The sequence below is a fragment of the Parambassis ranga genome, chromosome 12 (assembly GCF_900634625.1).
Source record: "Parambassis ranga chromosome 12, fParRan2.1, whole genome shotgun sequence".
NCBI lineage: Eukaryota > Metazoa > Chordata > Actinopteri > Ambassidae > Parambassis > Parambassis ranga.
The window spans coordinates 8689951-8702030 of NC_041032.1; the positions used below are offsets into that span (position 1 = coordinate 8689951).

General features: G+C 40.2%; 2 protein-coding genes across 2 annotated transcripts; one reads left to right on the plus strand and one right to left on the minus strand.

Moving 5' to 3' along the window:
• The first annotated feature begins 453 nt into the window (after positions 1-453).
• Positions 454-3719, plus strand: sftpba (surfactant protein Ba). The gene is made up of 10 exons (XM_028417278.1): positions 454-624; positions 701-750; positions 1195-1269; positions 2429-2557; positions 2640-2753; positions 2852-2932; positions 3034-3217; positions 3321-3379; positions 3457-3522; positions 3599-3719. The coding sequence occupies exons 1-9, from the start codon at positions 573-575 to the stop codon at positions 3511-3513; spliced, it is 801 nt and encodes a 266-aa protein (XP_028273079.1). The 5' UTR covers positions 454-572; the 3' UTR covers positions 3514-3522; positions 3599-3719.
• Positions 3720-4185: 466 nt separating this feature from the next.
• mat2aa (methionine adenosyltransferase 2Aa) lies at positions 4186-10189 on the minus strand. The gene is made up of 9 exons (XM_028417254.1): positions 9861-10189; positions 8515-8592; positions 8221-8343; positions 7665-7777; positions 7391-7534; positions 7006-7224; positions 6626-6808; positions 6319-6452; positions 4186-6228 (listed from the first exon to the last, which is right to left on the minus strand). The coding sequence occupies exons 1-9, from the start codon at positions 9952-9954 to the stop codon at positions 6126-6128; spliced, it is 1191 nt and encodes a 396-aa protein (XP_028273055.1). The 5' UTR covers positions 9955-10189; the 3' UTR covers positions 4186-6125.
• Positions 10190-12080: the final 1891 nt, after the last annotated feature.

The following is a 12080-nucleotide window of genomic DNA, read 5'->3' on the forward strand; positions in this document are numbered from 1 at the left end:
CATTTGAAGAAATCATTGCTGTCAGGGAACTTCTACACTTCTCCATGGGTAGTTTGGCCCAGACTCCTCTTAAGCAAACTTTTCTTTCAAGATAACAGGTGTTTAAAAATGAGAAATTTTCTCTAAGTTTTTGCTTATATGGTGGAGTTTCTAGAAAAATTAAAGCATCCCTCCATCCTGTCTATTTCTGTTGCCCAGATGCAAACTGAGATTAGAAATCTAAATAGTGTTCTGTGAAATTAATGGGCACACTGTAAACACCATGCTGTATTTTGAGAGAGAAGAACAAGGCAAAGAAAGCATGTGAAGCTGAGAATGATTTTGAAGAACTACAGCATATTCTCTTAAAGAACTGAAAAAGAAACTTGACTAAGATTAGCATATTGAAGGCCAGAGAAAAGAAACAGTTCCGCATTTGTGAAGAGCTGAAAATACTGATCATATTTTTTTTTAATCTGGGTGGTGGGGCTACAGCTTGCAAGGGGGGCCGTGTCAGATAAAAGACACACCTGCAGTGCCCCTCACAGATGTGACAGAAGACTGACAAGCTACAAGACTGAAATTAGCACAGCATGGCCTTGCTTACATTCACTTTGCTTCTCTTCATTGGTCTACAAAGTTCTGGTAAGAGAATTATAATATACATTTTTAAAAAAGATAATGAAGTGTAGTAGATTTTGACAATTAAGTTTTGTTCCAGTACTGACTTCCACTACCAGTGGTTTGCAAAATGTCCCAGATGTCGAGAGAGTAAGTGATGGCTTTTCATTTCTTTAAACAAAAGCACATTTAGCATTCAAGGCATCAACAAAACACATATTTTGATGATGGTGTGATGTTTTGCACTGTGATATGTGTATCATTATCATTTTTATCTCACTGAAACAAGATGCAGTAGCAGCAAATGTGGATGAAACGTATTTTATAACAAATTCAGAGAGAACAACAATGTCTTTGCTGCAAAATTCAAAGCTAGATGACAAATTTAGAGGGAAATAGTGTTAAGAACTGAGATTTAAATTTCTTCAAAAACAGGAACTGATGAGATTCAGTTCATGAGGATTTGTAATGGATATGAAAGTACGAAAAAAATCTAAGTTGCAACGACTCACAATTAGGAACATTCTATGTGATACTTAAATCGATTTTGATGGTTCATTTATTGTTAACATGTGACTGTCACTCCACATTCAGGCTGGGGATGTCTGCAAGGACTGCACCCAAATATTTGAGCTCCTTATTGACCTGCTTTCCAATGCAGACCTCCAGGTGAGTGCAGTGTTTGATCACATTCCTGACTATTTCAATTTGCTTACAGATAATATTATCTAAACTCTGTTAGTCTATATTCACAGAAATAAAATATAAAAATACACACTGTGCCACCCCCAGCTGTCTGCTGGGGTCTGTGGTTAAATACTTTTCATTGAATGAAAGAATGTGTTAAATTCCTGGTTTTCACATCTGTTGCTTTATCAGTTGAAACACATTCTTCACCTTCAGAAATGCAAATAATCTGTAATCACTCATGTATGTACTGCAGCCCACACAATCTAAAAAAATGATTTTTTTTCCTTTTACTGCATAGCTACTTCCTGTTTTCTATGTCTAAGAAAAGTGGAAATGAAATTTTATAGCAATCTCACCTGATCTTAAAGATCTGCTCTCCATCTGGTTTGTGAACAGATCCATCTGAGTCCAAAGACAGAAAGCATACATTTGTTTATTTATGAGCCAAATAGCCTTCTATAAAGATTATTTAACACTTTTAATTTAGCAACCCCTTTAAAGGCAGCAAACATTACATATCTAGCACATAAAACCTAGACTACTTCACATGTTTTATTCATTTTATAGCGACTTACATTTATTTTATGACAAAAACAACATTAGTGTTAGCTAGAATTAAACAATGCAAAGGTAATGTGAAAACATGGACTATTTAAAATACAGCCATTAGCCTACAACCAAACTTACGGTACAAATGGCTGGATGCCATGCTACTAAAGATGAAAATTCAATTACCCTTGTTAGCTTGCGAATGAAAATGTTATTCGGAGACAGTGTATACTTGACACGCAGGAGAAAGTGCTGTGAAAACACAAACTTTCTGTGTTCTGCTAAAGTTAGCTAGGCTAGCTAACTATCGCTGATTAGCCCGTTAGGAGGCGATTGGGACGGGACTCCAGACAGCCAGGAAAACTGTAAAAACAATCAACAGCACATTAAAAAGTGTGTATTCAATAACTTATGTATTTATGGCTTTAATTTATTAATATCATATTTTAATCAATAAGGTAAAAGCTACAATTGTATAAACTCTAAACAGATGTATAGTTTGTCCTTTTATAATTTCTTTAATTTTAAAACTCAACTTAAACTTTACTTCATTGTAATATTGGATCATGTCATTATCACTTCATTCTAGAAAAAGATCATGGACAGTATTGAGATTGTGTGTAACCACCTGCCTGCACCTGCCACCACTTCCAAAATCTGCAAAGAGGAGGTGGAGAAGATACTGCCACTGGCCATCCACTTCCTCACTAGTGTTGTGGTAGGTTCCAGGACGCCTGCATGTTAACCTGACTACAGCAGCTGCAGTATATGATAAGTGGCCTCTCTCTCCTCCTCTGTAGAAACCAGCTGAGGTTTGCAAATTGATCGGGCTCTGTAACTCCTGTGACCAACGTGAGAAGATGCTCAGCTACTTTGCAGAGGCGGCCCTCCAGGCTGCTGTGACAAGTGAAAATGTCAGTAAACCTAAACAGGCACATAGAAAAGTGTAGTGTTATACAGGAAGGCCCTTTGTGTGATCTTTAATCCCTAATTATTTGTATCTGTCCATCAGGGGCAGTCCACCACACAGTGCAGCTTCTGCATTTTTCTTATCAAGACTTTGGAGGATATGCTGCCGAAGGAGAGGACTGAGGTGGGTCACATTTACACAGTGAATTTCTCTGTGCTGCAGGTAGACACAGAAATGTCAGCAGACTACTGTTGCCTATTTTACACCCCGCTCCTCGTCCACAGACTGCTGTGATCCACCTGCTGGAAGAGATCTGTCACGTTTTGCCTTCCGCTTACCGTGATGAGTGCAGCGCCATCATCAGCAAGTTCAGCAAGACGGTGCTGGACGCACTGCTGGGCTATGCCACCCCTCAGACCATCTGTAACCTCTTACACTTGTGTAATGGGCAGGAGGCTTCTGTAGTAGGTCAGTCTCAATCATGTAACTAACCATCTTTACCTCTAATCACATATAATCTGTGAGGAAGAAGCTCCAACTTGCACATAACTTCTTGATAAATGCTTCACAGATCCATGCACTTTGACGATGTACCGGTGCAGGGACATCCAGACTGCTCTCAAATGTGGAGTAAGTGAATTCCAACATGAAACTTTTGTTTTTACCTCATGGACACTGTATTCATGTATGATGTCTTCTCTATGCAGACTTTGTTCTACTGTCAGAAATTTGCCTGGAAGCCTCTGACATTTAACACACTCTGAAGTGTTAGGGTAGGTGAAGAACTGTGACAACTTAAACACAGGTCTTAAAAGTCTTAAATAAACTGTTATCTCTGCTCTTTATCAGGTTGGGACTACAGAATACTCATGGACACAAGTATTTTACCGCCTGATTGGATATCTTTCTACATTATGTGATTATGTATAACTAATACTTTTTGCACTGAGTAAAAACAAAATATTATGCACAAAGGGATTATCCGAGTCTCAGCTGTAAAGAATGCTACAAAGCTACGAACCCAAGAGGCTAAGTGCTTCAACGTTTCACAATAAGTGTTTGATTTTGTACCAATCAGCTATGCTGCTTTATATCAGGCTTCCTGGTTTCATCGATTTAAATAAAGCATGTTCTCTCACTTAAATTGAATATTATGTTATGACTATGGAATGACTACTTTACTTTGTCATTTCACCCGTCAGGGTTATGTGTTATTCACAGATCACAGCACAAATAGTATTAGAAAGACGTAATGGCAAAAACCAGAAGAGAAACAAGTTTTAGTCTTGAAGTTTCTGAGGAAGTGATCAACATTTCTGACCCTTTTAACTCAGGCCTACTTCTGCTTTCTATGTATCTACACTTGCTCCTTGGCGCACGCGCACACACACACTCTGTTACCTTATATTACACAAAAGCCAGAAACAGCCAATAAGCACAATAAAGACTGGAGTTTATTTCAACAGTTTAGAAGGGAAACGACAACAATAGGACTCATTAGCATGAATTATAGAAGAGGGAAATTTTGCAGTGGGGGGACAAAGGTAAGACGTTACACATTTTGGGGTTAGAAGATGGGCCAGAAAAGGCACTTCAACACATTTAGCAACCACACTGACAGACTGATTGTTAGCAATTAAAAAACAGACTGATAGAAAAACACACTTCCTAAACCCACCACGAGGAGACCATGTAAACAGGCTGGTTTCTCTGTACAACACCAACCAATCATTTGTGCCTCTGTGGATGAAGTAGAAGGAGCAGACAGGCTGTAAAACTTACTGAGGTTAAATTACAGCAGAAAACTCTTACAGACTTGGATCAGCGCCTTTAGCACGACTCTGTGGCTCTTATCTAACGGGTCTGTATTTCAAGAATACACAAGGTGGTGCCAGAGGGACAAAGCTAAAGCATTAAGGAAACTATTCCTATACCGTCAGTATTATTTATGGGGACACAGCGCCATCTAGTTACATGAAGAAGAATGCACACAGCTCTTACTTGGGCCTGACTCTGGTGACTACTGGCCTTTACTGGAGCCCAGCAGTACGCTGAAGAGAAGGGCAACTGAGGAACCATTCAAAGGTATATATTGTGCAATAATAGATGGTGACTCTAGCCAGGGTCTCTCTCTCCCTCACACACACACACCTTTCCACACTCTCCTTCAGTAGAAAGACAATAAGAAAAATGTAACTTGTGCCATTCATAAGACATAATAAAAAAGAAAAAAAACAAATAAATAATTTAAGGAAAAGCTCAACATTCATTTGACAACTTGAAACAGAAGCCTGTCCTGTGTTTGGTGACTCCACGACCTAACGACGAGAGCACTTATACCTGGGCTTACATTCACTATGCTGACTGTGTGCTGCTTCTCATCTCTTGGTCTGTCTGTTGCTCTGCTCTTTATGCCCCTAATACTAGGCCTCTTTGACTTTGCATCCTGGAGAATCAGAAGGTGTCACTACACTCTTATATGTGTGTTTGAGATAAGGAAGAAAAAACTGCTCCCTCCCTCCTGGTCAAACTGTCAGGTCCCATGATTGACAAACATTATTTCAAGTACAGTGTTGCTGTGGGTTAAAGGGAGTCCCTGCCCAGAGGCGACAGAACCCGGGTTTCTCTGTATCTACACCCAGGTTCTGGAAGGCTACTTTTGTCAGGCTCAGCAAATTGACACATTTAAGAAAATTTGGAACATTTGCATGACATTTAAACCTGCAACATAATTTATAGAAAACTTGAGTAATTCCATGGTGCAGCCCAACATAACCATAATTCATTAGCAGCTTCTGACTTCTCTGTAAAACGTCAGAAAAAAATGGCCTGAAGGGACAGCACAAATATAAAAAAACATGTTTGACCCCGTTTTTGCAATTAAATTAAAAAAAAAATGGAGAAGGAAATGAGTGAAAGCAGATCAGAGTTACTGTGATGCTAAACTGCCACTATCCCTACATAATCAGAAGAACATGTTTCCATTTACAGAGATGATCACATCTAAAATGCAGGGAGATTTATGTATGGTCTTTTTGGTCAATGTAAACTGTCAATAATACTTCTAGGAGTGTCAGGAAACTAGTTGAGGATTACTCATGCAATAAAATGGCAACCAGCCACCAGAAGATGGCAACGTCGCTCAAGGGTGTAAAATTTGGCAAATGAAATAGTGTTATCTGTTATCTCTTCAATAATCTGCAGTAACAGGTGGACAGTTGACATCTTTTCATGTACCAGAGGCTGTCGTGATATATATGTGAGAAGAAACAGTGGGGGGGATGTGGAGGGGGGGGGGGGGGGGTGGAGGAAAGTAAGCAAACACGCATGTTTATCTGCAGTACACCTAAGGCCTGCTAGGAAAGAGGAGGAGCTTTCAGTATTTTAGCTTTCTGGGCACCTCCCATGAAAAGATGTCACGGCCAAAGTGACCGTAAGCGGCTGTGCACTGGTAGATGGGCTTCTTCAGGTCCAGATCCCTGAGACATAAATAAAACAGTAATTAATGACACCGGAAAAGGACGTGTGGTAGTAACAATCTAAAAAACAAAACAAAACAGGCATCATACCTCACGATAACTCCTGGGCGGAGGTCAAAGTTCTTCTTCACGATGTCCAACAACTCTCTTTCACTTTTCTGGGAGGTCCCATAGTGAAAGATGGAGACAGAGAGGGGATGGGCCACTCCGATAGCATAGGATACCTGAAACATTTGACAAAGCTTAGAAAGATGCAGCCATTTAAGTTGCTTCAGTGTTCAGATTCATCTGCCTGGTCAATATATCAACATATTAACTTGCCATAAATAAATATTTATGACAATGCAAAGATACTGTACATTGTGGATGGTGTAACACTGTGATATGTTGCACTCACCTGGACCAAGACACGCTTGCAAAGCCCAGCTTTTACAAGAGATTTAGCCACCCAACGGGCAGCATAGGCTGCAGAGCGGTCTACCTTTGTGTAGTCCTTTCCAGAAAAAGCTCCACCTCCATGGGCTCCCCAACCCCCGTAAGTATCCACAATGATCTTCCGTCCAGTTAGACCAGCATCGCCCTTTGGGAGGGAACTTTGAGGTTGGCTTACTTCTATCACCATTGTTGCATTTAAAACAGCTTCTTATTTTATTATTCAAAATATTGTAGTAGGAATGTATCGTGACTCTTGTTTCACAAACCTTCAGTAAAACTGATCTTTAAAAGGATGAATCTATGATTGACACTGAATATATTTTTACGATGTTTATGTCTCACCTGTGGTCCACCAATGACAAACCTGCCACTTGGCTGGAGGTGGTAAATGGTGTCATCATCCAGGTAACCACTGGGGACCACAGCTTTCACCACCTGCTCCTTTAAACAGTGACGCATCTCCTCCAAACTTACAGCCTCGTCATGCTGCACAGAGATAACAATTGTGTGGACACGCAGCGGCACCACGGCACCTCTGTCCTGCCTGTACTGAACAGTCACCTGGGAACAAAACAAACAAAGTCAATACTAAACAGTGTACAACTACGGCTAATGTTAGTGAGTTACATTCTCCGGTCAGAGTGCCAGGCATATTGCCTGGCACTCTGACCTTTGGCTTTAAAAAAAACAACAGATGGGAAGTATAGAATGTGTTCTGTTGTCTAACCTGAGTTTTGGAATCAGGGCGAAGCCATGGAAGCGTTCCATTTCGGCGCAACTCAGCCATCTTGGCATTGAGCTTATGAGCCAGGATGATAGTGAGGGGCATACACTCCTCAGTCTCATCAGTGGCATAGCCAAACATCAGGCCCTGTAAGAGGTGGGGTGACAAATCGCACATGATCAGAGGTCAAACTAACATCTAAACTATGTTATTGCTGTACGTCTGCCTTCAATAAGGACAACAGGAGACCAAATATAAATGTTTTAAACCATCCGACCTGGTCCCCGGCACCCACGTCCTCTTCCTTGCGATCCAGGTGAACACCCTGAGCGATGTCAGGGGACTGCTGCTCCAAAGCCACCAGGACATTGCAGGTCTTATAGTCAAAGCCTGTAAAACAGGACAACTGGGCCTCAGTGAAACATCTACATCTTTGTGTAATTAATTAAATAGTAATTTTTATTGACAAAAAAAACTCTACTAAACTTATCTCAAATATGCGTCTCAGTTATAGTGTCAAGTTGAAAGTAAACAATCCACTTGGCTTCTACATTATATCAGTGCTATTTGGTTGAGTGAGAGTTACATGATGGTGAGTAACTCCACCCTGCCTGGACTGCCCAGCTGGTTTCACGCATCAGCTTGGCATTAATCACACCCAGCACTCGTCTATTAAATGTCTTTCCGCAGTTAGTGCTTACTTACCAACCATCAATCAAAAATCACTTTGTTTTTAAATCTATAGTGGATTCCTCTGACATATAAAACACAAAACATGGTAAAATTCTTGCACAGCATTCAGACCACACTTGCGCCAGCTCTCACTACTTCACCTTTGGAGGAGTCGTCGTAGCCGATGTGCTTGATTGTGTCCCTAACAATCTTCTGGTAGTCTACATTGGTCCTGGAGGTGATCTCTCCTGCCAGCAGGATCATCCCCGTCTTAGCAACAGTCTCTGAGGACAGAAAAACAGGCATTGTGAGTGATAGCTATCTAGTCATTCTACTTCCAACATAAAATGCTATGACCAAGTTACAACTTCAATTTAGCAATAAGTAATATGAATGTCATGGAGATATAAATGACTATCTTCATGGTTGCTATGCTTCGCTGTCCATAGACTTACCACATGCTACTTTTGCGTCAGGGTCATGTGTCAGGTGTGCATCCAACACGGCATCACTGATTTGGTCACAAATCTTATCTGTGGAGGACAACAGTATCAATACAGTCCTTTAGATTAGTTTATGGGAAACTATGTGCACATTGTAGAAGATTTAGAACATGATGCTGCAGTAAACACTGAAACAGCAACACTGGGTTTTATATTTAAAGATTAGGCCACTGCACCTGTTGTGCTGGTGTGGTGACAGCCAATGTATTAAACAGTAGCAGTAAAACAGGTTTAACATTATCTTAATGCATTCCAAACAGAAGTATGAGGAAAAACAGGCTCTTTGGCACTGCTCTCTGTGTGTTTAGAACCAGTGTGACTGCTGAAGCCATTTGAATGTCTTTCAGATATTTTGTTACCCTTTGTTTTGCAAATATAAAAGGGTGAGGACGTGATTACTTACACCCTCAGTAGAGAAGTAGCCCCTGCAGTACCTATATTTAGGAGTACTAGTAAGCCTATTATCTGAGCTGCCCCTGCTGCCCCATTGTATGACTGATCGCTGCATGACAAGCTCTACAATACAGGTGCAACAATGCATAGAAAAAACATGTTTACTCTTTGCTGGTTCAGGAGGTGTTATAAGCTGAATGATGACTCTACAGCGGCTTCAACAGACATCATTGTTTTGTAAAGATGCAAAGCTGCATAGTTGCAAATATGAAAATATCTGTGTTTAATGATATATCCTGATATAACCCTCCACTTACACGTGTCACCAGAAGCTGTAAATTCACGTAGGAACCTCGTACAGAGCTCTGTGTGATTGACAGGCACCAACAGTTCTAACAAACGCGGTGTTAGCTCTAACAGCTAGCCGGGGTACTGTTTACAGTTCACAGTCCAACTCAAAAAGTGGTCTTCATCACCCTCTAAATGTTAAAAGCTGGTTCTGTTAAATGTGAGCCAGACTGTTAACAGTGACACACCTACCACAGAGAGGATGAGCAGGCTAGCCGTCCAATTATACTTAAGCTAAAGCTGCAAGCAAGTGTTGTTTTTAGTATTTTAATAGTCATAATACTTTGTCTGGAAGTTGTTTTTACCTGTTATAAAGTATGATGTATGTGCTTTGACTTCCATTTAATAGACTCATTTAACGTGTATTCATCCTTCCGTTTTTATTTATTTCATATCACGTATTTCATTCCACGTCAATTTTAGATGCTAATTGACCAGCTGGTAGGGCTAACTGTAACTACCACATGACCTTGTTTCGGGGATGCTACCAAGCTGCTATGCTTATTATAGTGGCCAGGAAGGAGGACACTACATTACAGTAACAACTTAAAACTTACCGGGGTGTCCTTCTCCGACTGATTCAGAAGTGAAGAGGAAGCAGTCTTCATCACTGAGCGAGTTGTTATGGAAACCGTTCAGATGGCCGTTCATTTTAGCCCGTACACACGCTGTTAGCTAACAAGCTAGCCGACTAGATACCTGCTGTATTTACGCAGCTTAGAAGATGTCGGGGGCAGGTTGGACAGCCTTCACCTTCGCCTTCTCAGTCTCCTGCCCAACACAACACGCGCTCCCGATGATTAGGCTCGCCGGGTGAAACTCAAGGAACACAGACAGGTGGGTTAGCCTTAATTTATCAAAAGCCTTCAAGTCATGTCCCAGCCAATGTTGTTGTGGAGCTCAGACCATGTGATGCGCATGGGCGTGCTCTTAGTAAAACCACCCTAAGGGAGGTTTGTGCAACAGCTGCTGTATCTACTGAAAAGTGGCAGATTAAACAGTTACTGCAAACAAACTAACACTTTGAGCACACAATTTTTCAGTTGTCTGAAATAAATTTCAATCAAACTGTACAACACCTCCCTCTGAGATCAGAACACACTGTCTTGTAACCTTATCCATATTGGATTTATTCAGACAAGACTTTACTGCACATGGTACAAGTTGTATTATATATGACTTCAGTCTTCACTTGCCAGGATTTGACTTGAATGTACATTAATGTTTAGAATTTATTAGGTTTTTATCTTATATTTTTTATTTTTTTACGCTCACTACTTTACCTTATTTGTATTTCTGTCTTTTTTGAGTATACATGGAGCACCTGGAACGAAAACAATTTCCCCCCGGGGATCAATAAAGTATTTCTGATTCTGATTCTGATTCTGAAATTTACATTTTTTACATTATACATTTGTTTAAGGGGTTTTGAAGAGCCTGCAGCTTGCAGAAGAGATTAGCTTGTCAATCATTAGTTTGATTGCTGCAAGCAACTTGTTCTCACCCTCTTTCTTCTTCTTCTTCTTATTAGAAGAGGGTGAATAAAAGAATAAATGAGTTTGATTGCCTAGCAACGGCAATCAAACTCTTTCTTCTTCTTCTTCTTTTTCTTTTTTATTCTTCCATAGGTTTTTTGGCGCAATGTATCTTCAGCATACATTGACCGATTTCAGCCATTCAACTATCAAAATGTTCATCTCACAGAGGACAGTTTTTCAAATATTAAGCAATTTCTGTGTTCTGCCAAATGTATCTCCCTCTACAAATTTCAAGATACAGACTCCATTTTAGTCTTAAAACGCTCATTAGATGCTGCTCTATCAAACGTGTATTCAGAATTTTCTAATTCTGAATCATTTCTGCATGCCATGCTCTCAAAGTGGGTTTTGAGGTCTCCTCTGCTGTTACCATGGTGACAGGCTGACACTCAGAGGCATACAAAGCTCTGAATTGCTCTGATTCTCCAGCAATTCAGAGCAATCCTTCACATCAGCGTTCAAAGCAATGCTTCAGCTGCAGCAATCAAACTTGCATTTTCTTCAGGAAATGCCCTTTTCTAGTTTTAAATACTTCATGTATGTTTAGAGGCCTGAAGAGGTGAAAGTATGTGTATAGTATAGTATTTAACATGTTTAAGGATTTGTTAAGACACCAAAAGGTATTGATAGAACAAGAGTTTTTAAGTATTTCACAAAAGGGCCTGACAACTTGAACATGTTTCAGATTGATTACTAGAAGCCAGACGACATTATAGATTGAAGGACTAAAATCCATGCCAAGCGTCATAAGTAATGGTTAGCGTAGATGATGATGACTTTCAGCAACTAACCCTACCATGCAAAGTACAGCATGGAGTTAAAAGTGATTGCTCAGGTGGGTGATACCTCTCTGATCCTGTTTGACTTGTCTCTCTGGCATCTGCCCTTGGTTTTAGATGCCCTTGTAATCCAAAGAGTGATTATCTTGATCACAAACATCAGGACAGACAATTTGCTGTGTGCAGAAAGAGCTTCTTTGTCCTGTGGAGGTTCAAAGAGGCTGACATTTGTTTTGTTGTTTGTATCCTATCTGTCTTGTCGTGAATTATTGATAAATGACTGCTGGAAAATCTATTTACAGCTCTATTTAAAGGCTTGCTGTGTGTTTTTGACTTATCCTAGAGTGCAGAGTGCAAATGCTATTATTGTGTTTGCTTGCTTTTGAATTGGTTTAAAAAACTTCCTTTTTAAAAGTAGTTCTAATTCAACAGGCTGAAGTCCAGGAAAAGTCATGAGTTG

Coding starts and splice junctions, on each gene's coding strand:
- sftpba (XM_028417278.1), top strand. CDS start 573: ATGGCCTTGCTTACATTCACTTTGCTTCTCTTCATTGGTCTACAAAGT. Junction 751..1,194: donor ATGTCCCAGATGTCGAGAGA/GTAAGTGATGGC, acceptor CTCCACATTCAG/GCTGGGGATGTCTGCAAGGA. Junction 2,933..3,033: donor TGCCGAAGGAGAGGACTGAG/GTGGGTCACATT, acceptor CCTCGTCCACAG/ACTGCTGTGATCCACCTGCT.
- mat2aa (XM_028417254.1), bottom strand. CDS start 9,954: ATGAACGGCCATCTGAACGGTTTCCATAACAACTCGCTCAGTGATGAA. Junction 8,593..9,860: donor AGTCGGAGAAGGACACCCCG/GTAAGTTTTAAG, acceptor TGTCCTCCACAG/ATAAGATTTGTGACCAAATC. Junction 6,809..7,005: donor TTGTCATTGGTGGACCACAG/GTGAGACATAAA, acceptor TCCCTCCCAAAG/GGCGATGCTGGTCTAACTGG.